We start from the raw sequence: 23,667 nt of genomic DNA, 5'->3' as shown, positions 1-23,667 counted from the left end.
TTACCTTTAAAGAAAATACAAATTAATAGAATAAATACCCTATAGATGTGGATCCTAAAAAATTAAAGCGATTTGAGGTCACCATAAGAGTAACACAAATACTCTTAAAAAAACCCTTTAAACATAATTACAAAAAGTATAATAAATCGTTTTTTTAGGATTTCAGCTTAATTCCCTTAAATTACAGTCGTGAACATTTTTTTAACGATTTTTTTAAACATCCTACGATGGGGATGTCGATGTCCTTTTTGGTATAACTAAAGTGGTTGATTTGGCTTAGAAGTATTGGGTTTAATATTGGTCTTTAGTAGAAGTAAACACCTTGTAAATACTAAAAGTTTTCCAAGTTTTTTGATTTGTTCAACTTGTAGTGGGAAAGGTTCGTTTCCAGTAGGTGCAGCAGCCACTGCATCCAGTGGGAACGGCTGCGAATAGGTCCATCACTAACCAGCTGTTTCACCTGTTGCAACTATCGGCTCAGCTGACGCGGACTCTCCCATCCCTAATAGAGCAGAAGTAAATTCCGCAGAGAGCAGCCATTCAGTGCAAAAATGAATTAAACCGGGCAGGAGCGCACACAATTCGCACACGCCCACGTCGAGAATGTTCAAACGCACTTTTAAGGTGGTTTATCGGCCCGTCAGGAACAACTTTCTGGTGCTGCCGGACCAGTACTACGGCGTCGTTTCGACCTATGTAAGTGTCCAAAAGTCCACAGCCCAGCCACCTCTCCATGCAGATTAGATAAGCCAAAGATTAATCCGCCCCGGTTGACCATTCTGATTAGGACACTGGCTGCCTGAGTTTGCAGTACAACGGCCGGGTGCACTACGCCTCCTGGGCGCCACAGGCGGGCGGTGGCGGCATCAAAGACACCGAGATTGGGATCAATGCCAGGGCGGCCAAGGAGATCGGTAAGCCATTAGCCATTACTTAACGACCGGATGTGCATCGGTTGCCAATGTGCCGTAATATTGGACTCCGGCCATCTGCCCCATGCCTCCCATATTAACCCATTTATTTGCCCATTCTTGCCGTAGGTCTGCACGAGAATGATCTGGTCAAGTGTGCGCTCATCGCTGACGTTCTCAACCTGCGGAGCGTCCACGTTACCCCCGTCTCGTCCAAGGACTGGGAGATCATTGTGAGTGACGGTTTCGTCTGCTTGGCGGCGTGGTCAGCGATCAGCGGTCAGATTAAAATAGACAAGTCCGCTTATATCGGATTGGCATTTGGCGCGGGCGTGCGCTTGGTCTTTATTTATACTGCCATTGCTCGGCCGGCATTGCCATTGACCCGCTGTTTTGATTGGATTAACCAATTAATTAGGCGCTAATCAGATTTCCGTTTACACGGGAACATGTTGCTAGTTATTTTCATTCATAAGATCTTATATGCATTAGGATTACTATCCCTTATAGCTAAATCCATGCCTAAAATGTTTTATTAGGCAGTAATCAGGTCCCATATACTATTCTTAATTACATGATATTTAATCTATAACGATACAAAATCTTTCTCAGTAATAAAGTGACAAAAGTTTAGTCACAAAACGTAATTTTAGCTCTTCAAAGAATGCCGCTGACATAATTTGTATAGGGTATATTATTAAAAAGATTGCCAAGAGAAATGCTTTTGAAAGAAACAGCTTGGTTTACTTTTGTGCTGCTTTCCTAATAATGTATATTTTCTTTTGCAGGAACTGAGCACCGAAAAGATCTCGGGCAGTGTGCTGGAGCAAACCCGCATTGTGAACTCCACCCAGATATTAATCGTCTGGATTAACAAGTCCATGCAAGTGGCGCTGACAGTGGGTAAATATTTGCCCTCAAATAAATATTTTTAAAATTAATTTATATTTTTCTCCATTAGATCGCCTGAAGCCGCACATGAACTATGGCAGAATCGATCACAACACGGAACTCGTGGTGGCGCCCAACCTTTACAAGGGACTCACCAACGGACTTTCGAACGGCTCCATCGAGGAGAACTCAAAACTCTCTAGGAGTAAAACCACTGCCCAAGTCAAGGATGACCTGGCCGAGAAGCCAACGCCCTTGACCCACTCCTCGACGGTGTTCAATGTGAAGAACACGGTGCAGCGCAACAAGCGGCAGGATCACATGGAGCGCCTCAAAAAGGATCTGCGTAGGGAAAGCTCGCGCAGCTTCGAGTTTCGTGTAATCGGAGGTCTTTGGCGGGAACAGGCCCAGGAGTCGGATGTCTTTGTCAACCGGAAGCACCTACCTGAGTTCTTCGATCTAGATCTGTTCTATTGCATGCACACTGCCAGTGACAAGGATTATTATGTGAGGGTGCGCACAATGGAGGATGATGAGGAGGACGATATACCCGGAACTATTCATCCCTCGATCGAACTGAATGCCAATCTGATGAAGTTGCTGGGCATCAAGGAACTGGAACAAGTTGTGCTAAGGCCCACAACCACCGTCGTAAACTTTGTGGAGAAAATTGAGCTGTTTGCAAACAAGAAGACGCACTACAAGATTATTGAGAATGCATTTAAGCGGTTTGTGATAGAGAGAACCCAGCAGAAGCCCATGCTCTTCAACCAGGAGGAGGTGGTGCGGCTGGAGGACGATTTGCTGGTTACTGTCGGCATTTTACCAGAACACTTTCGTTACTGCACGGTGGACGCTCAGTTCTTAAAGGAGTCAAAGATCTATGCGGCAGATCTGGTGCGACCGGTTAGCGAGATTATTAAGGAGCTGACGCCGCCGACTTCGCCACTGAGTGTCCTGGATCTCATAAAGCTACCGGAGTATGACAAGATTGTGGACCAGGTGGTCCAAGAGCTGCGCATGAATTTATGCCTGAGTGCCGACAACTCCGTAATGCGGCAGTGCAACGTCTTAATCACTGGTGCCTCGGGAACAGGCAAATCCGTTCTGGTTGAGCGAATTCTGGACCAGTTGTCGGGCAAGCCGGATTATTGTTACTTTGAGTTCTTCTACGGATCACGAAGCAAGGGACGCAAGACGGAGTCCATCCAGAAGGATCTGCGCAACATCTTCACCAGCTGTCTGCAGCATGCACCTGCCATCGTGGTGCTGGAGAACTTGGACGTACTGGCCCATTCCGCTGGAGAGCAGTCCAGCCAGGATGGAGAGTACTACAACCGCATGGCGGACACTGTGCATCAGTTGATCGTCCAGTACACCAGCAACAATGCCATTGCCGTGATAGCCACCGTCAATGAGCTGCAGACCCTCAACAAGCGATTGAGTTCACCTAGAGGACGACATGTCTTCCAGACTGTGGCTCGACTGCCCAGTTTGGAGCGAGCTGATCGGGAGATAATCCTTCGAGAGCTCTGCAGCCACATTAATGCATCTAAGGATTTGGATCTTGTGAAGTTCTCCAACCTCACCGAGGGTTACCGGAAGTGCGATCTTGTCCAGTTCGTGGAGCGAGCCATATTTTATGCCTACCGTATAAGTGAGTATTTGGTAACATTCTTTAAGCATTTGCCAGCTATAACCTATATTTTTTTGTCTTGTAATTGTTTTTTCAGGCAAGGCCCAGCCCGTTCTGACCAATGAGCAGCTCATTGAGTCCTTGGAGCACACGAACTCCTACTGCCTGCAGGGAATTCAGAGCAATCAAAAGACTGGAAGCGATGGAGAAGCCAATGAAATGCGCGTCGAGGAGCTGCCTGGCCTGGAATCAGTTGTGGGTGTGCTAGAGGAGGTCCTTATGTGGCCATCACGGGTGAGTTTTTAACCAACTACACTTAACTAAATGTTTTTGTTAATAGCTGTGTATTTCCTCTACAGTATCCCACCATATTCAATGCCTCACCCCTCCGCAATCAAGCCGGAGTGCTCTTGTACGGACCACCAGGAACAGGAAAGACCTACCTGGTCTCCCAGTTGGCGACATCCTGGAATCTGCGTATCATTTCCGTCAAGGGCCCCGAGCTTTTGGCGAAATACATTGGTCAGAGCGAGGAGAATGTGCGAAACCTGTTCAATCGAGCCCGAAGTGCGCGACCTTGTGTGCTCTTCTTCGACGAGTTTGACAGCTTGGCGCCCAAACGTGGTCACGATTCCACGGGGGTCACGGATCGGGTGGTAAATCAACTGCTCACCGAACTGGATGGCGTCGAGGGACTGCAGGGAGTCACTGTCATAGCAGCCACCTCCAGGCCGGAGCTGCTAGATCCGGCGCTCCTTCGATCCGGTCGCATCGATCGCATGGTGGAGTGTCCTCTTCCGGATGCCTCAGCCCGGGTGCGAATCTTCGAGGCCCTCAGCTCGACGCTTAGCCTTGACGAATGCGTGGACTTCGATTGGTTTGCGGGAAGAACCGCGAATTACACAGGCGCTGATATCCAGAGCATTCTGACTTCGGCGAACATGGCAGCGGTTAAGGAGGCGCTAGCTCAATTCGGACACGAGGTAAGTTGGGTGTGCCCTCCTCCGGAAACGATCTTAGTTATAAGCAGTTCTTGGTAGTCATGTCTTCTCCCCTCTTCATGTGTTCCGGTTTTTTCTCATGATAACAAGTGCAACCGAAATGTTTTCAACTATTTTAGAGTGGCTTACGTGCTCGGCATTGCAATCAATGTTGGGACTTATGCCCCTTCCGGCAATAGGGGTCACGAAACATGCATATATTTATTTACAAACATAAGTTCTTAGTCGCTGGCAACCAATAAAATTATATTGATTTCTTTATTGCTTTCCCAGAAACTGCCTAAGAAAATCTCGCTGAAGCAAAAGCACCTTGTTGAGTCCTTCCAAACCACTCGGCCCTCGCTCAGCGCCTCCGATGTGGCAAAATATCATAAAACGTATGTGGCATTGCCTTATTTGATTATCTTTATTTTACTTATTTTGAATATCTTATGGTAGGTATGCTCGCTTCACCAACAAGGAGAAGACCTCCAGGGAGTTCGTAGCCAAGCGCGCGACCTTGGCTTGAAGACAAAGACTTAATTAGCTTAGCATTATCATTATCATTATAGTTATCTTTAAATGTTTTTCGTAAATTTGTATATCGGCTAAGGTGTGTTGGGAGACGCAGGTCTTTGGGTAGTGCATATTTCATAAATCTTTTTGTTGAGAAATAAAATACCGAATTTGTTTTAATTATGTTGTGATATAATATACATTTAATGTTTAGTTTTATATAGATGTTGCTTGAGAGTGTACTGACCTAGGTAATCGCAACTGAGAAAAGGGCTATACCGCCTTAATTAAGACGTCAGTTGAGTTGGGTACTCTATACACCGGAAACCACCTATGCCAAGTTCTTGGTAGCTAGGCTGGCCTGTTGGACTAAGACCCTCCCATTTCTCAAGCCGTTTTAGTGTTTGTTCCCATCGCCACAGCAAGTGCAGCGAAAATGCATTTAACTATTTTTGGGTAGCTTACGTGCCCGGCATCTGGATCAGGATTAGGACCTGTGCATGCGGGAGCTGGTGGTTGCCACTTCCAGAAACCGAGATTTTTGGATATCAGTCACGTAACGGATATTTCCTTATTGATATGCGATTACCGCGCATGCGCACGTACTGCACACACCGCACCACTAAGACAATGGACACATTTTCTTTTGCATAAATTAAGCCGCCAAGCAAACAAACAGGCAGGCAACCCGAAGGCCAGATAATAAAGAATTTCGACGAGTCGAAGCCACCGCAAACATGCTTAGAATAAAACCAACAAGACCGACCCGGGCCATTAAAGAGAAAGGAAACCGCTGAGGAAAACTACCAGCGAAAACAATTGCAACATGCGGGAGGGGGACCACCTCGATCAGGTAGCCCAAAGCCGGCACGATACGCAGTTACGATCCCATCCGCAGACCCTGTGCACAGGATCCTAGCAAACCCTGCTGTCGCGGAGAACCGCCGAGACCCGATCGGCTGGGATCGCTTCGGATCGCTCCGATCGGGCATTGGATCGCTTCGGATCGTAGCTCGTAAAAGTTTCTTCCGCTCGATCGTTACTTTCAGTTGTTTGCGCACATTCAAGCCCATCGGTTGGCACTCCGCTCGGTTCCTGCCACAAAACTTTACGGATTACGGTTAGTGCAGCGGAAGTGGACCCTCCATCCGCCACCCTCCATGTATTTTTTGCCTGGCGAATGGGAAATAAATGTTGGCAACGAAGCGGAAATGCAAGGCGCCTTGCCCTCTTCTCCCCCAGATTTAAGATACTTATGCAAGTCGCCTTCGCGATCGACAGCTGAATAAACATGATGACAATATTTTTTGTGATCTCATTTGAATGTCCCCTGCTCCTCGCAAAAAAAAAAAAAAGACAAAGAACGTGATTTTTTGGTCAAAGTTTTGGGGTTGCGGCTTGGCAGAAAAGAATCGTGTTCCCACTGGAACTCTGACAAGCAGCAGTAAAACCAAAATAAAGTCGTACAAAAATAATTTAAGAGCGAAATGTTCCAGAAGTAAAATAAATACAAATCATGTCAAGTGCAGGCAAAAGTTCAAAATCAACGGGGAAATAAAAGGAAAAACCAAATGTTGAGAATAAGATCTCAAGTGAAGACAAAGGAGATAAGTAAAAGATACAATGATCAGCAAATAATGCAAATAAAAATAGTAATTGAAGCTAAAGCAGGAAACAAAAAAATATTAATTGAATAATTAATAATAAATAATTGTTTGGTTGTTAAGGTGAAGAGACCTAGCTATCGTTAGCTATAAAGTGTTTGCAAATAGAAAATAAGCCAATAATAATATGCAGAATGCCAAGTAATGCTGTCCTCGAAATAGCTGAGCGACCAGGTTGAAATGTCAAATCGAGTATGCAAAAAAAGATTCATTCGCCTGATAATAATTCACAAGATAAAAAGGTGTGAGCCAAACGTTTTTGGCCATGTGCGCGCTTCGTCTTCAAATCGAATAATATTGAATGAATGACAAACTGGCTAAAAAATTAAATGAGAAAAGCAATAATACATACTGCAAATACAGCGATCGACTCGTATTGGGCAACAAATGGGAAAAAAAGGAATTGAATAAATTAAAACCTGCGACGCGTGTGCATACATACATAAATCGGGCCTGAAGTCAAGCGGCTAGCGGCAATATTGGCTTAAAAAAGGCTACAATTGCTGGTAGCACTAGCACCATATTAACAACAACAATGACAATCGCAACGGTAGTCCCAAGTCTTACAGACAATAAAGTGCATTTCATTAACGGCACAGTGGCTTAAAATTATAAAAAATTAGCACTTTTTTTAACCCAAAAATAATCCTAATGTAATTATAAGAACCTAAAAGCTAGTACTTTGTTTTTGAGCTCTTCTAAAAATTGTACTTGAGATCAGTTAGTTATACAAAACTTGCAATAAGTCCGGGGACTTACCCTTAACCTGCACATCATTGCTAGTCATCATTAAACTGAAATAAATCTTAGTTTACTCAGTAAACATTCGAGATCTTTAATTAGGCAATGTATATGCTTTTCCTGATTACGTTTAAGATTATTTAAATTGCATTTTTACGTATATATTAATAATTGGAACTGATTGAGCTAAGCTTTACTAGTTTTAGAAAAATTTTAACCCCAAGTATAAAACTGCTTTGTAAGTATAGCGCCGCTTTAAAGAAAAACATATTCTTACATGATGTATTAAAATGTATAGGGTCATATGGTGTTGATCTTTTCTCAGCACAACTTTAGGACCACGTTTTAAAGAGCATTTAAAAGTTCCCTTAGTTGATTAATACCAAACTTGTAGCGTCATCGGGGTATTTCTCGATTTGCTATTGCAGTTTTTAGCACCCGGCTGTTTGCCTTGCGAATGCAAGTACCTAAAAATCAACTGAAAAGTGTCAAACCACTGTATCGAGCGATTTCAACAAATTGCCCAGTGATTTTCTAACTGTTTGGCCTTTTGTTGAATGGAAATCGAGGAGCGCATGCCGCACCAACGACAGCAGCATTTGGCGAGTGTCGAATATAGACAAGTTATAGTCCCCTTTATAGATCCCCCTTGGGAGTGGGTGGCAACGAGTGTGTCCGGCAATCCAGCGGCTTCGACCACGTCGCCGAGCTCATTACGGAGGCAGGGCACACAGTCTTCGCGCTGTCTGCTGCTTCTCCTCTGGATTTTTGCATATTGGCGCGGACAGACTTGGCTTGGCTGTGCGCCGTGCTGGCCATAAAATATTAAACAATAATAATAAATAAATAAAATGACACAAAAAGGCAATTGAAGGGGAGGGACCACGAGGGAGTGAAAAAGTTAACCGAAGATTTGGCAATGTTTATTGATCCACAAACAGTGGTGGTCAAAAAAGCAGCAGCTTACTAAATACAAGAAAAATTGTTTACTAAGAAAAAAAGCATTTAAGAACCCTTTTGTATTTTTTATAACTCCTTTCGGACAGGGCTTAAAAAATGGATTCCAAGATGAAACTCACTCGCGCAGCAAGATCATATCGAAGTGTTTTTAAGACATTTTTTTAACATTTTATTGAAGGCGGAAATACGTCACAATTTATTATAAATTGGGTTTAGTCATAATATTTATGACTAATAAAATTAAAAGAAAAAAAATGAAATGATAATGTAATTTTTTAACTATTGTTTTTAAGTTTTTGATTTTGATTCCGAGCCATTGTTTTTCTAACCTCTTACTTCTATACCTATTCCCACAGCTGGAGGACGCCTGAATCAAAACCGAGTCTTTCGAAAGAAGAAGTGATATTATTCTGACACCAACTGTATATCGATACATGTTCGTGCCCATCGAGATACGATCTCTTGGCGGCTGTTGAACTCAACAGAATCCACTTGAACCATGGCAAAAGTGCCGATCACGCTGATGATCATTGCGCTCGCCTCTGCCTCTCCGGACCTGGGATGCGACTTTGGCCATCACCGCTGCTCCATCGATGTCACTGCGGAAAACGGTCCCCGCCAGCAGCACCTCCTCCCCGACATGGACATCACGTTGCAGTGTCTGCGTCCCACGGCCAAGTGGTACTATCAGGATAAGTTCCAACTTAAGGCGGCTGTTTATCGGATCGGTAGAGCCCAGTCTGAGAACTCCGGGAACTACGGCTGCCTGGATGGCCAGAGATGGTACAATATCTCCCTCCTCGTTGGTCATAAAGAGCCAGTCGACAATGACATAGCCAGCTTTGCTAAGGTGCATCCGGAGACGGATCTCTTCTTTCAGCCTCTGAATGAAAGCCGATCCCTAAAGTTGTTGCAGCCACTCCCCAAAACCGTCCAACGAACGGCCGGTGGGCTCTTCCAGCTGAGCTGCAGTCCCACAGATCCGGAGGTGACGGGCGTGAACATATCCTGGCTGCACAATGACACGCAAATTCTGGGCGGTCGTGGAAGGATTAAGCTCAAGAGGTGGTCACTGACTGTGGGGCAACTGCAGCCGGAGGACGCCGGAAGCTATTACTGTGAGCTGTGTGTGGAGCAGGACTGTCAGAAGAGCAGTGCCACCCAGTTGGAGGTGGTGCAACGCAGTCACACGGTGCCCGTGCTGAAGCCGGGATATCCCCGCAATGTCAGTGCGCCCCTTGGGGATAATGTAGGCATAGAGTGTCTTCTGGAGGACTCTGCTTTGGAGCCGAAGATCACTTGGGTGCATAAGGACATCGCGTACGACATCGACTCTGTTTTGCAGCGACTGAGAGAGCAGTCACAGCTACCGTTGGGCTTGACCCGCCTGATTACCCGAATGGACGAGCCCCAGGTTCTTCGTCTGGGAAATGTCCTTATGGAGGATAGCGGCTGGTATATCTGCATGGCCGAGAACCAGGTTGGACGCACTGTTGCGGCCGCCTATTTGGATTTGTACAGCCCTTTGGACACCACTACGGACCGGGGGACCACTAGTACGACGCCAAGCACCCCAGCACCCACTGCATCCACCGGAGAGGACAACGATGAGGAGGTGGATAGTGCGAATGCACCCGTCGGCAAGGGTCCTCCCGTGTTCAAAAAGGAACTTAAGCCCCTGCAACACACATTGTCTGGAAATACCGTGAACTTGGCCTGTCCAGTGGATGGGAAGGCGAACATCACTTGGACAAAGGACAAGAAACCTCTGGACCGCAAGCTTGGCGTCTATGTCCAGAAGAACTGGACACTGCGCTTCGTGGAGGCCACCAGCGAGGACTCTGGGAAGTATACCTGTGAGGTGTGCAACGCCTGGGGATGCATCCACTTTGACTTCAGCGTTCAGATAAACGATCGCACCAGATCCAAGCCAATAATCGTGGTGCCGCAAAATCAGACAGTAAAGGTAAATAGCAGCTTGGTGATGAAGTGCACCGTCTACTCCGACCTACATCCCACTGTCAGCTGGAAGAGGGTTGTCCTTAAGAACGCCTCGCTGGACGGGCTTCAGTCTGTAGAGATCCAGAATCTCAACTTCACCGTGACGAACGACTCCGTTGTCTTGGAGCTGCACAATGTGACCTACAGCCATGAGGGCTGGTACACCTGTCTGGCTTCCAGTGGCCTGGGAAGCAGCAACTCCAGTGTCTATCTGAGAGTAGTGAGTCCTCTGCCGCCCTTGGAGATCTACGCCCTGGTCCACGCCCATCCGGTTGGGTTTACACTAGCAGCTATTACGATCGTGGCTGTCTTCCTGTTGGGCAGTGCTTTTATAACGTTCATGCTACGCCGGCTGAGGAGGGAGAAGCTGCTGAAGCTCCGCATCGAAACAGTTCATCAGTGGACCAAAAAGGTAATCATATACCGGCCGGGGGAAGAAGAAGGAAGTGGCTGCAGCTCCGGAGACTTACAGATGCCCGTGATCAGGATAGAAAAGCAGAGAACCACCGTTTCCACAACGGGAACGGGTGGTGCTGATCCCGCCCAGGGCTTCAATGAGTACGAGTTCCCGCTGGACTCCAACTGGGAGATTCCCCGGCAGCAACTCAACCTGGGTTCCATTCTGGGCGAGGGTGCCTTCGGACGCGTGGTTATGGCGGAGGCGGAGGGGCTGCCCAGGAGTCCACATCTGGGCGAAACCATAGTGGCCGTCAAGATGGTCAAGGAGGAGCACACGGATACGGACATGGCCAGCTTGGTGCGCGAGATGGAGGTAATGAAGATGATCGGCAAGCACATTAACATCATCAACCTGCTGGGCTGCTGCAGCCAGGGTGGTCCGCTGTGGGTGATAGTGGAGTTTGCTCCCCATGGAAACCTCAAGGATTTCCTCAAGCAAAATCGGCCAGGAGCACCACAGCGTCGGAGTGACAGCGATGGCTATCTGGACGACAAGCCTCTGATTCCGGCACAGCAGCTGGGCGAGAAGGAGCTCACCAAGTTCGCGTTTCAAATAGCTCGCGGAATGGAGTACCTCGCTTCAAGACGGGTAAGTCCAAGTGCTTTTGAAGTTAACTAGCTTACTTAAAAAGAGTTAAAAATAAAATAATATAATATAATAATATATACTCACAATTAAATATATTTAATTGTCTTTACTTTTTTAGTGCATTCATCGCGATCTGGCGGCCCGAAATGTCCTCGTCAGCGATGGCTACGTAATGAAGATCGCCGACTTCGGGCTGGCGAGGGACATCCAAGACACGGAGTACTATCGGAAGAACACCAACGGACGGCTGCCCATCAAGTGGATGGCGCCCGAGTCGCTGCAGGAGAAGAAGTACGACTCGCAGAGCGACGTCTGGAGCTACGGTGTGCTGCTGTGGGAGATCATGACCTACGGGGATCAGCCGTACCCGCACATCCTGTCCGCCGAGGAGCTCTATAGCTACCTGATCACGGGTCAGCGCATGGAGAAGCCGGCAAAGTGCTCCCTGAACATTTACGTGGTAATGCGGCAGTGCTGGCACTTCGAGTCCTGTGCCCGTCCCACGTTCACGGAGCTGGTGGAGAGCTTCGACGGGATCCTGCAGCAGGCGAGCAGCAATCCAAACGACGCCTATCTCGACCTCTCCATGCCCATGTTGGAGACGCCGCCCTCGTCGGGGGATGAGGACGATGGCTCCGACGCCGAAACATTCCGGGAGACCTCTCCGCTTAGGTACCAGTACACCTATAAGTTTAATTAGTCCCTAGTCGAAGAAGACCAAGAGGGTCCAACGAGTCAATCAGATCCCATCAAAGCATCCCTGACCAACACTCCATCGCCTTTCAATTTGCCAAAGAAATTATCGCAGCTATTTCAAACACCACAAAACGTTTATAATTTTGTATCCAATTTCGGAAATGTTATGAGAACGCGCGATTTTGGCTACGGACAAAGACTTAGTTAGCTTAAGCACACTCATTATTTAATTAAACTTCATATGTCTCTTTGTATACCAGCAATGTTCTGTTTGGCGTCTTTGCGATTTGTATATTTTATAATTTTTAATGTTGAGGCAATAAAATCGAATTTGTTTTAATATGACATTATTTATTTTTAAGAGCTCTAATATAGCAGCTTCCAGATTTGCAGTTGAAGTTCCCAAGAGATTCTAAAAAAGTTTTTGTACAAGCCTTAATTTGTTTAAAGCTCTGAAACTAAGATCATAAATAAACCAGCGATAAGCCTCCAAAATGTCTTATCAACAAGCAAAAAGAGCAACATAAAAGCTGACTAATAGAATTCGTAAGAGCATAATAATGTTAATGATCCAATACTATCCATCGGTTCGGGCACTTTCGAAGCGTTCTTCGTAAGAATTTCATTCATTTTATCGTTACTTTCAGTTGTTTGCGCACTTTCAAACCCATCGGTTGGCTCCGCTCGATTGCTCCTACGAAACTTTACGGATTTCGGTTGGTGAAGCGGAAGTGGAACCTCCGCCCTCGGTTTATCCGCGTCATCGAGCTCATTTCGGAGCCAAGGCACACAGTCATCGTTTTTTCTGCAGCTTCTTTCGAATTTTGAATGTTGATGTGGACAGACCCAGATGGGATTTGTGCCGCGTTGGCAATAAAATAAAAATTAATTAATAATAATAAAGAATTTAAATACCTCAAAAAAGCAATTCAAAAACCGATTCCCAAAGATCGAACGAGTCTTCCGGATATTTTGCTGCATTCATTGATTAAGAGATATATATTAATAATATATTAAGCTGATAGTGTTAAAACCTCAGAGACAAGTTGCTAGATCCACTTAGCTGTTGATGCTATCAAGGGTTGAAAAATCTCCTTCTCTGAATTGAGGATTATATATAATAACATTTATTTTACTGCGTTGTGACCCTTGAGAACCATGGTAAAAGTGCCCATTCCGCTGATCGTCATTACGCTCGTCTCCGCCTATCCGGTTCTTGGTTGCGACTTTGGCCATCACGACTGTTCCATCGATGTCACTGCGGAAAACTCCCTCCTCGTTGGTCATAAAGAACCAGTCGACAATGTCATAGCCAGCTTTGCTAAGGTCCATGCTGCACGATCAATCCCAAAGACGGATCTCTCCTTTCAACCATTGCATGAAAGCCGATCCTTAAAGAGACTCGTCGAAGAACGTCCCCCCGTGTTCAGGAAGGAACTTAATCGACTTCATCACACATTGTCTGGAAACACTGTGAAGTTGGACTGTCCAGTGGCTGGCAAGGCAAACATCACTTGGACAAAGGACAAGAAACCTTTGCACCGCCAGCTTGGCCACTATGTCCTGAAGAACTGGACACTGCGCTTCGTGGAGGCCACCAGCGAGGACTCGGGGAAGTACACCTGTGAGGTGTGCAACACCTGGGGATGCGTCCACTTTGAGTTCAGCGTTCAGATAAACAATCGCATCAGATCCAAACCAATAATCGTGGTGCCACAGAATCAGACAGTGAAGGTAAATAGCAGCTTGGTGATGAAGTGCACCGTCCACTCCGACCTACATCCCACTGTCAGCTGGAAGAGGGTTGTCCTTAAGAACGCCTCGCTGGACGGGTTTCAGTCCGTAGAGATCCAGAATCTCAACTTCACCGTGACGAAAGACTCCGTTGTCTTGGACCTGCACAATGTGACCTACAGCCATGAAGGCTGGTACACCTGTCTGGCTTCCAGTGGCCTGGGAAGCAGCAACTCCAGTGTCTATCTGAGAGTAGTGAGTCCTCTGCCGCCCTTGGAGATCTACGCCCTGGTCCACGCCCATCCGGTTGGGTTTACACTAGCAGCTATTACGATCGTGGCTGTCTTCCTGTTGGGCAGTGCTTTTATAACGTTCATGCTACGCCGGCTGAGGAGGGAGAAGCTGCTGAAGCTCCGCATCGAAACAGTTCATCAGTGGACCAAAAAGGTAATCATATACCGGCCGGGGGAAGAAGAAGGAAGTGGCTGCAGCTCCGGAGACTTACAGATGCCCGTGATCAGGATAGAAAAGCAGAGAACCACCGTTTCCACAACGGGAACGGGTGGTGCTGATCCCGCCCAGGGCTTCAATGAGTACGAGTTCCCGCTGGACTCCAACTGGGAGATTCCCCGGCAGCAACTCAACCTGGGTTCCATTCTGGGCGAGGGTGCCTTCGGACGCGTCGTTATGGCGGAGGCGGAGGGGCTGCCCAGGAGTCCACATCTGGGCGAAACCATAGTGGCCGTCAAGATGGTCAAGGAGGAGCACACGGATACGGACATGGCCAGCATGGTGCGCGAGATGGAGGTAATGAAGATGATCGGCAAGCACATCAACATCATCAACCTGCTGGGCTGCTGCAGTCAGGGTGGACCGCTGTGGGTGATAGTAGAGTTTGCTCCCCATGGAAACCTTAAGGATTTCCTTAAGAAACATCGTCTAGGCGTCAGAGAGGTGCGGACTCGCTCCGATGGATATGTGGATGACAGGCCCCTGATGCCGACAGAGCAGCTGGGCGAGAAGGAGCTCACCCAGTTCGCTTTTCAAATTGCCCGAGGAATGGAGTATCTCGCCTCTCGAAAGGTAAGTAAATGACCTTCGTAGAAAAAAGTAGTTTTCTACGAAAGATTTACATCTCAGTAATTAAAAGGATATTATTAGTGCATCCATCGCGATCTTGCGGCCCGAAATGTCCTCGTCAGCGATGGCTACGTGATGAAGATCGCCGACTTCGGGCTGGCAAGGGATATTCAAGATGTGGATTACTACCGGAAGGTAACTGTGGGCTTGCTTCCTGTCAAGTGGATGGCACCCGAGTCGCTGAAAGAGCAGAAGTACGACTCGCGGAGCGACGTGTGGAGCTACGGAGTTCTGCTGTGGGAGATCATGACCTACGGGGATCAGCCGTACCCGCACATCCTGTCCGCCGAGGATCTCTACAGCTACCTGATCACGGGTCAGCGCATGGAGAAGCCGGAGAAGTGCTCCCTTAGCATCTACGTGATAATGTTACAGTGCTGGCTAATAGAATCTAGTGCGCGGCCCACTTTCTCGCAGCTGGTGAGGCGTTTTGATGATATTTTGGAGGCGACGAGTAGCAATCTGCATCTTTCAAGGCTTTTTACGATGGATGATGAGCAGGGCGAAGTTTTAGAGCAGTATACATACTTATAAGCTCTAGTTAAACAGGAGACTAGATACCATACGAATAAGTAAACTCATCTCTTCATTCTTTCTTCTATTCATCATAGTGATTGCCCAAAAACGTCGCAAAAGCATAGATGATTCAGTGCATGGTTTGTTATCTGCCAACAATATGAAAACCTTTGACTCAGAACAGTATATAAGAATTTAAGTCTATATATACACAAGGCACTTCAAGTCACTGACCATTCCGCGATACAATGTTCAGATTAACGTGTGTCTGCCTTTGTCTACTCGCCCTGAGTGAGGGAATAGAAAGTTTTGGCAATCCCTGGATGCTGCCCACTTTCCGGCGGGATTTAGGGTTATCAAAAAAGGAATACAATCACAGGCAAGGTCGTCAGCGTTTTCTCCTGGACTTACTGCTCCAAGTCCACAAACCTTTGCTTCATGAGGAACTCATTGCAATGGGAAACCAACTCAACGAGGATCCAAACGAATATCATGAAGTAAGAGTGCAGAAAAAAGGAAAAATATATTTTATTATATTATTTTTTGCAGGGCACCTGGAGGTATATAAAAGACTTTCAAGAACGTGTACATCAAAACCAAGTGCCACGTCCTTCAATTATCTTAAATCAGCTGGATGATGAGCTGCCCCAGAACCTGCTGGGGATCTATAGATTTTTGACCATGGCCAAGGATTGGTCTTCCTTCCAGCGCAACGCCTGCTATGCCAGGATGCACTTCCATCCCCTGCTCTTTGTAAATGCCCTACAGATGGCAGTGGGTGACAGGGAGGACACCAAAGATTTGCGAATGCCAGCCATGTATGAGGTACTGCCTCAGCTCTACTTCGAGAAGGAGGTGATCCTGGCGGGCCAGGAAATCGCCTGGCATCAGTTGACTCCCATCAGGATGGTGACACCGAAGCGAAGATGGAAGGATATCCTCATGGGGCATCTGAACACCAGGCAGCCTTGGACCCAAGAGGAACCCTTGCCTACGGAACCCCTGATCATTGATAACGAAAGACCGTTGGCTCACCTTAGTCTGGACTTGGAACTTAACTTACACTGGAACAATCTGATAAATCGCCTGGTTATAGCTTTTGAAGAAGGAAAGGAGCGGGTGAGTGAGCCCATTATTATAGATGGCGATCGCTTAATGGCCTTTCGAGGACCCTTCGACGAAGACAACTATATAAATAATTTGGCCATGGGACCACATAACTTGCAACTATTTTTATACAACCTAAATCAATTTGTGGCTATCTTGACCTTGGAGGATTTGGCAACAGGAGAAAAATCTATTGATCTGATTGAACCGCCCCTTATGACAACCGGTGGCGTTCCTTATAAAGGTACCTCTTTAAATATCAAAGCTGTTAAACACATTTTAGACCTGACAATAGAAGACCTGAAAAACCAAATAGATATGGCTGTGAAACATAATAACCACTCTGAGGATAATTTATGTATAGCGGGACAAATAATAGTTAACAATTACCTCAATATTTGTCGTCAATTGAGCCTGGCTGTGAATGGACATGGTTTAAATCAACCCAGCATGTTGGGTCTGGCGACCGCCAACCTTAGAGATCCCATCTATAGATCGCTGCTGTTTCGCTTAAATGAAGTATTGAAGAGTTATGAACATCAGGACTTCTCTTATGATAAAAAAGAAATGACTTCCCCAAAAATTCTTAACATTAATGTGAGTCGCCTGGTGACTTATGAGGAGAAAGTCGACATAGATCTCATTAATCTAATTGACCAGCAACTGCTGCAGTCCCACCGAAATAATTTACAATTTCTGCGTCGTCATTTGGTGGCCAGACAACGTCGTCTTAATCATGATTCATTTGGTATTAGACTGGATATAAGAGCTCCCTATGATATGAATATTCTAGCAAGGATGTATTTAACTCTACCAAATCAATTGGAGACTCGTCTACACCTGGACAGCTTCAAATGTTCCCTTAAACAGGGCATCAATCAATTGGAACGCCTGTTTCCATCAGCCCGTACTGAACCCACTCTTAGCGAACTCTATGAGGCCGATTTCCCATCAACAGATGTAACAAGTTCCAGCCGATTTCCCCCACATCTTTTATTGCCAAGGGGGACCAGAGAGGGCCTCAAACTTCAATTACTTGTGGAACTCGGTGCTTGGACTGGCTCGGAGCTGGAGTTTGACGGGGTGTCTGTGCCTGTCCTCGCCCAAACTCTGAAGGATGTGATAATCTTTCATCACCAGGCCTGAAACTATTATGCGATTATGTATGCTAAGTGCTTAAACTTCTAAATTGCTCATAGGAACGCATGATTAAGGAGAGGGTTCCATATCAATATAGTTTTCCAGGCACGCACGCGTTCCTGATTATAATGGTATATGAATAAAATGATAAATAATTGTAGTAGAGCTGGAGCAAATAATAAATAAAAAATTTGTGTTTCCTTTTGCAACCAATAAATCATTTATAGTGTTATAAGATTGATTTACTGCACCCCAAAACATATATAAAAAAGTTCAAAAATAATACATTTAAAATTGATTTAAATTCTTTTCAAAGGCATATCTATTTAACCTTCCTCCATGATCACTTCTAATTTTGTCATAGACAAACACACAAGTATTTTAGTATCCTTTTTTGTTGAAAATCAAATAAATGACTGACAAAATGGTATACAAAATAGAATGGGGATTTCACCGCCTCCCAGACCAGAAACTTGAAAACGAAGGAAAACGGTTTCTTATACGAATGCGATGACAACAAAAAGGCATAATAGTAAAATTAAATGTGTCTATTATGCCAGGCCAATACAATGCACACATAAAACCACACTCAAACCCAGGACAACCATTCGCCATACAATCATAAGTACACTGGGAAAAATATCTATGATATATATGTATATCTTCGATAAGAGAATATTGCATAAAGGAGAAAGCTATAACGAACATTTAAACTAAATTTTAAAAACATGGAATAAAATACATCATTTTATTTTTATTCCTTTTCAATATTAAGGTTGTTTGTATATAATATATATAGTATATAATGTATAGTATATAGTATAGATTTTTTTATTTAAAAATAATAAAGTAAGTATGGCATAGCATTTTCTTTGCGTGCAGGCAATGGCAACATTTGGCAGGCAAGAAGCGTTTAAGGAAGGATGTCTTGCTTAGGCGGGTACGAAGTGTTTGAAGTGGTGGAGGATGTGGATGTGGATGTGGCTGGTTTGTCACTGGCACATTCGCATAAAAACAAATGCACACAATACGAGTGCGACCACCAACAATCCCATTCAATTCCCCTAACAAAGAGGCGGAGAGAAGCGAGACAGGAACCGTCATCAAGGAGCAGTCCTCATCTGTGCGGCCAGGCCGGGAAATGGAGTCCTGGGCGTGTTTGTTCCTAGATAAGCGCAATAATATGCACGTATTTTACGGCAACTTACACACAGCCCCGCCCACTAAATCACACCACCCAACCGAACGCCCCTTGGCGCGGCGAAATTTTCTAAGAATGCGCAAATTTAAATGCGAATTGTTTTCACTTTGTTGCCGGCGACGCTTTGCCTAATTGACTTTGTGTGCGACTGCGAGACTTGGTTTTTATCCACAGCCCCCAAAAATATAATAAACGATAAAAAAAGCGAACTGAATAGACGACAATCAGCATTCGCTTTTCTTGGCCTTTCTTCTTTTTTCATTTTGTTTGCGCCTAATTTGCGTGTGGTTTATCACAAGAAGAAAAAAAAGTGAAAGCCACCAAAATCCCTATAATTAAAAAAGAAAAACGAAAAGTTGTTTCACACTTTAGGGCTTATTAATTTCGCAATTGTTGAGGCAAATTGAGTTTGGGGTTTCGGGACGAGGCTTAGCTGGAATGCTTTTGGATTTTCGCTGACGCCACAAAGGCAGGCCATTAAAATGTATTTAAAATAATGGAACCCATGGAAATCCTTTAATTGTCTTTGTATATTTAGAGTTTTTTATAGTTTTTTACATTTCAACATATTTATTAAAAATGACTGGATACTAAAAATTATTAGAAAATATTAATTATTATTAATTATAGTATTACATTTTCTTCTTTCTTGTCTGTTTTTGTTTTAGTTTTTTCTCTGGCATTCCGGCATATTTTTTTCTGCCGTAAAATCTCGCTTGTGATAAGTGAAAGTCAAGCTTAAAGGCCATTTCCATTCTTGCGGCATTCCTCGGGTATTGTATTTCATTTCCGTTTTCATTATTATTTGTGGCCGTCCGACTTTGACTCCAATTCCGATTCCCAGTGGCTGTTCACGCCCCCACTCTGTTGTTGTTGTCTCTGCTGCCCCTTTTTTATTATCGCCCCAGTCTTGGCCTTCTTTTCTTGGCTTTCTGTGGGGCGGTCGAGGAGGAGCCCAAGAACAACGTCGACGACGATGGCAACTTCCTGCTATCGTGCTAATTTCCGTTTCTTTATCTTGACACAATGGTGCGCATTAAAAGCACGTTGGGGGAGGGGTTTCGTCCGGGGCAGGACGCACCCCGCATCTAAGGGCGGTTTATGTCGCAGGGTGCTGGGGACATCCCCCGAAGCAGCTGCAGCTATGACCGCTGCGCTTTTATTTCCGCCCCATTCTAAATGGGGATGTACTGGGCCGGGAATATGGCGATATGATGTATTGGCGTCTGCAGCTTGAATAAAAATACTTAAAAGTCCACTTGCATAAATTTAAAAAATATCTATTTCACTTCCTTCAGGATGTATTATATATATTAGTAAGTTTCAGAGCATATAAGTATGAATGCCATATTAAAGAAATGTATTTTCGAAAATTTAATGTTTCAAGAAAATTTAGTAATATTAAAAGGATTTACGAAATATAAATATCAATGCAATGTTACAAAAAAAAAGGGATTATCAGATATTTTTGTATTCTCAGAGTTGTAAATTTTGAATCGCAAAGCTACTTATGTATCTAGAATTATAAGATTAAAAATCGAAAAATGGTCAACATAAAAATATAGTTCTTTATAGTATTGGCAGTTTTATTTGATAAATAAGACATAAAAAATAGGATACAAAATTAAATAAATAAATAAAATAAAGATATTTAAAGCAGATTGGTCAACTTAGGAGCGCTCATATCTTTTAAGTTTCCAACTTACCCCTACCTTTCTTTAGGCATTTTTGTGTGGCCATATTAGCCGCCATTCTTGTTTTGGCTTTGTCAACACAGCACTGAAGCCCCAAATGAAGGAGCCATTTGAATTGGACTGATAGACCCCATTTTGGGGTGGCTTTAGGAGGCCTTGAGCTCTCCCTTTCCCTCTCCCTTTCTCTTTCCCCTGACTTGCTGTCCCACTCTGCAGGCAGAAATTTGCATTCAGCAACATGAAGAAAATATTGATAAATGCCCGCCATTAAACGCGATTAACAATTTGAATTATGTGGCAAAGCCAAATTTTATTGCCCACACAAACAGTCACAACAAAAATTCTATGGCCAAACAAATGGCATCATTATTAAAATATGTACAAATGTGTGTGGGTGTGCCTACGCCGACCATCATTTCCATAGATTATTTAAGCGCGGAGTATAGACGCGTATTTAAAACAACATTTTGGTTGGGTTTCTTTTTTTCGTATTATTTAGGTGGGCACGTTCAGAATCTGTGTATGCAATTGCGCGAGAGCGAAAATGATTGGCAATTGTTTGGGCTACCATTGAGTTCCACTTTTTGGGCAACAAAGGCCTTTGGTGGCTTAATGCAATTTTAGTCTAAACAGTTGCCATCAAAATTTTCAATGAATTGCATCAATTGCCGGTCCATTGTTGGCGGTCCCTCAATACGAATATTTTTTTCCTTGCCCTCCCACCGCCCTCTGTTTGCAATCGAGTGGGCGTGGCACGCTGCACACACGACCCACTGGAGTGGGTGGTTGGGCGGCGGGCGGCGAAGGGCGGTTTGGGTAATAAAATAATTGCAGCGCACGTGTCAAAAATATTCAAAAAGGCTTAAGAGGGATTGTCCTGGGGGGGGATTTTCTGGTCCTGCAGTGCAGCACTGGACCCATCATATTTGTATTATTTCTGTTCCCTTTTTTGTTGTGTTGTGTCCAACTGATTGCATAAATTGTTGTGGAATTTCATCAAGTTGATGGACCAAGTCTCTTCATAAAGGGTGAGTGGGCGGATGGCAATGCGGTTAGACGTGGGACTTTTGTTTTCGGTGGGAACCGGTCTCCTTCCTATAAGAAGTGTATTATTTAAGTTCATTCGTTGGAAAAAAGAGTATATGATGGTCATTTTGGTAAACAAACTTTATATATTAAGATAATGCAAAACATTTTGCTTTTAGTTTAAAAATATTTGGAAGTTTGTGTCTTAATCCTATAATATTGAACATTTGATATAATATAAAATAATTATGCTAAAGACCAAAAAAAATATTTACCAATTTGTATTTTAAATATGTACATAGATCAAAACAGATAGATGGATAAATAGATAGATAAATAGATAGATAGAGAGATAGATAGATAGATAGATAGATAGATAGACAGATAGATAGATAGATAGATAGATAGATAGATAGATAGATATATTATTATATATAAAAATTGGTATTAAATGCCTCCTTATAATATTTTGGGCAAAAAAAAACCTTTTACTAATCCCAATTTCTGAAAAATAAGTTAAAGAGTATAGAGACTGCGTGGTAAGTAAGTAAATAACCACGATAGTGCCTTTTTTGTGTGCGTGTCGACGGCTTGGAATTTGTTTTGATTTGCAACAATTTTGCTTTGGCATTGTGAGTTTCTCTGAGTCCTCTGTCTCTGGGCAGAGCGTTTTATTGCTTTTCACTGTCGCCTCTGGCTGCTCGTCATGTGGGGGGTGGTGCGATGTGGGGGATAAGGCCAAGCGGATTGGCCGGGGTGGGATGTCCTCGGGCCGGGCATTGTTTACATTGTTGTGGTGTGAATAGCAAATAAGCCGCAACCAATTCCAGCAAATCCCATTTTTATAGCATACTTTGCCGCATCCCCGTACCCCTAGCACCAACCACACAGAGTTCCCAGCTACCCCGCAGCCCATAAATTCATTCTAATTGCAGGGCCACATAGCCAACGCAGCAAAAATTGTATTTCCACATTTTCACACCTCATTAGTTGGCAAAATCACACAGCTCCTCTGTGGCTCCGGAAAAGGTGCAGGTAAATGTAAAAAATAAACATTAAATAGAAATTCTGGGTGAAATGCATTTACCGCTGCAATCTGTGGCCACAAAATCAATTTGCGTTTAAAATACATCCAAGCGATAAGGAAAATGGAAAAGGGCGGGCATATAAATTAAATGGCTTTCGTGTCTGTGGCTGCGAGTTGATTGATTTTGCTGTGACAGCAACAGTAATTGAAAATATTTGTTGTTAACTATTAGTTTGGCAATTGGAATGTGTCAAGTCAAAGGGGGTGGAGCTCTCCCCAAATCATCAGCCGCACCTGTGTCCGTATCCCTTCCGGTTCTCGTAATCTCTCCATCAACTCACAGGATCCGGATTTTCCTGTTATGCTAAGATGGTACTTATTCTTGGGATGCGACCTTTAAATACCTTGGAAATAATGACAGTTCTATATTTTCTATTAGATCTGATATTTTTTTCATAAGGCTTATAAAGATGGTTTTTAGATTTTACAAATTATAAATTAATACTAAACGTTAAATATATTTTATTATTTTACATATTTTGGTTATATAAAACAATATTTAATCGTTATACATTTTAAAAACTTATTATTGTTTATAGAAAACAATATTTAATCGTTATAAATTTTAAAAACTAATGGAACTTATGGAACTCTTTCATATCATCCTCAACACCCTAAATTCCTGTGGGTATTAAAATGTCCTGCTCGTCTCAATGTAAACATTTTTTTAATCCCACTCGAAGGAAAGCCTCCAGTAAGAACTCCTTTCCCTCCTGCGCTTATCAAGCGATGCGCCAAAGCGTGTCAGTTAAGATGGAATATAGTGGGTGGGCAGGAGGTGGGTGTCCTTCAGTCGCACAAAAGCCAGAGAAGAGAAAAAATCCTTTTGACAATGCAACGCATGAATGTATTTTCTTTACGCCGGTCCCTCGTTTTTTTCTAGCTCCCTTCATTTTAATTCACAAACAAATTGAATAGACTAGAGAGAGCGAGAAGAATACGAGTCGATTGCCACGTAGCCATAGATCTCACCTATAC

General features: G+C 44.2%; 4 protein-coding genes across 4 annotated transcripts; all 4 read left to right on the top strand.

Annotated features, from left to right (window-relative positions):
• The first annotated feature begins 520 nt into the window (after positions 1–520).
• Positions 521–5,114, top strand: LOC108035549 (uncharacterized). Its single transcript, XM_017111218.2, has 9 exons — positions 521–696; positions 788–914; positions 1,041–1,144; positions 1,700–1,814; positions 1,873–3,459; positions 3,536–3,732; positions 3,798–4,421; positions 4,713–4,816; positions 4,878–5,114. The coding sequence occupies exons 1-9, from the start codon at positions 604–606 to the stop codon at positions 4,945–4,947; spliced, it is 3,021 nt and encodes a 1,006-aa protein (XP_016966707.1). The 5' UTR covers positions 521–603; the 3' UTR covers positions 4,948–5,114.
• Positions 5,115–5,985: 871 nt separating this feature from the next.
• LOC108035540 (fibroblast growth factor receptor homolog 2) lies at positions 5,986–12,386 on the top strand. The gene is made up of 3 exons (XM_017111207.2): positions 5,986–6,054; positions 8,656–11,348; positions 11,467–12,386. The coding sequence occupies exons 2-3, from the start codon at positions 8,799–8,801 to the stop codon at positions 12,046–12,048; spliced, it is 3,132 nt and encodes a 1,043-aa protein (XP_016966696.2). The 5' UTR covers positions 5,986–6,054; positions 8,656–8,798; the 3' UTR covers positions 12,049–12,386.
• An 811-nt stretch (positions 12,387–13,197) lies between these two features.
• On the top strand, positions 13,198–15,606 carry LOC108034450 (fibroblast growth factor receptor homolog 2-like). Its single transcript, XM_044094784.2, has 2 exons — positions 13,198–14,861; positions 14,940–15,606. The coding sequence occupies exons 1-2, from the start codon at positions 13,203–13,205 to the stop codon at positions 15,450–15,452; spliced, it is 2,172 nt and encodes a 723-aa protein (XP_043950719.2). The 5' UTR covers positions 13,198–13,202; the 3' UTR covers positions 15,453–15,606.
• Positions 15,607–15,653: 47 nt separating this feature from the next.
• Positions 15,654–18,000, top strand: LOC108034449 (fat-body protein 1). The gene is made up of 2 exons (XM_017109333.3): positions 15,654–15,931; positions 15,984–18,000. The coding sequence occupies exons 1-2, from the start codon at positions 15,683–15,685 to the stop codon at positions 17,685–17,687; spliced, it is 1,953 nt and encodes a 650-aa protein (XP_016964822.1). The 5' UTR covers positions 15,654–15,682; the 3' UTR covers positions 17,688–18,000.
• Positions 18,001–23,667: the final 5,667 nt, after the last annotated feature.

The sequence above is a fragment of the Drosophila biarmipes genome, chromosome 3L, assembly GCF_025231255.1.
Source record: "Drosophila biarmipes strain raj3 chromosome 3L, RU_DBia_V1.1, whole genome shotgun sequence".
In the NCBI taxonomy this organism is placed as follows: Eukaryota; Metazoa; Arthropoda; class Insecta; order Diptera; family Drosophilidae; genus Drosophila; species Drosophila biarmipes.
This window is presented reverse-complemented; position numbering and strand designations above follow the sequence as displayed.

What these genes read in the sequence shown, in the direction of transcription:
- LOC108035549 (XM_017111218.2), top strand. Translation starts at nt 604, where the DNA reads ATGTTCAAACGCACTTTTAAGGTGGTTTATCGGCCCGTCAGGAACAAC. An exon ending in ATTTTATGCCTACCGTATAA is followed by an intron (nt 3,460 to 3,535) that starts GTGAGTATTTGG and finishes TTGTTTTTTCAG; the next exon opens with GCAAGGCCCAGCCCGTTCTG. An exon ending in TAGCTCAATTCGGACACGAG is followed by an intron (nt 4,422 to 4,712) that starts GTAAGTTGGGTG and finishes TTGCTTTCCCAG; the next exon opens with AAACTGCCTAAGAAAATCTC.
- LOC108035540 (XM_017111207.2), top strand. Translation starts at nt 8,799, where the DNA reads ATGGCAAAAGTGCCGATCACGCTGATGATCATTGCGCTCGCCTCTGCC. An exon ending in AGTACCTCGCTTCAAGACGG is followed by an intron (nt 11,349 to 11,466) that starts GTAAGTCCAAGT and finishes TTACTTTTTTAG; the next exon opens with TGCATTCATCGCGATCTGGC.
- LOC108034450 (XM_044094784.2), top strand. Translation starts at nt 13,203, where the DNA reads ATGGTAAAAGTGCCCATTCCGCTGATCGTCATTACGCTCGTCTCCGCC. An exon ending in AGTATCTCGCCTCTCGAAAG is followed by an intron (nt 14,862 to 14,939) that starts GTAAGTAAATGA and finishes GGATATTATTAG; the next exon opens with TGCATCCATCGCGATCTTGC.
- LOC108034449 (XM_017109333.3), top strand. Translation starts at nt 15,683, where the DNA reads ATGTTCAGATTAACGTGTGTCTGCCTTTGTCTACTCGCCCTGAGTGAG. An exon ending in ATCCAAACGAATATCATGAA is followed by an intron (nt 15,932 to 15,983) that starts GTAAGAGTGCAG and finishes TATTTTTTGCAG; the next exon opens with GGCACCTGGAGGTATATAAA.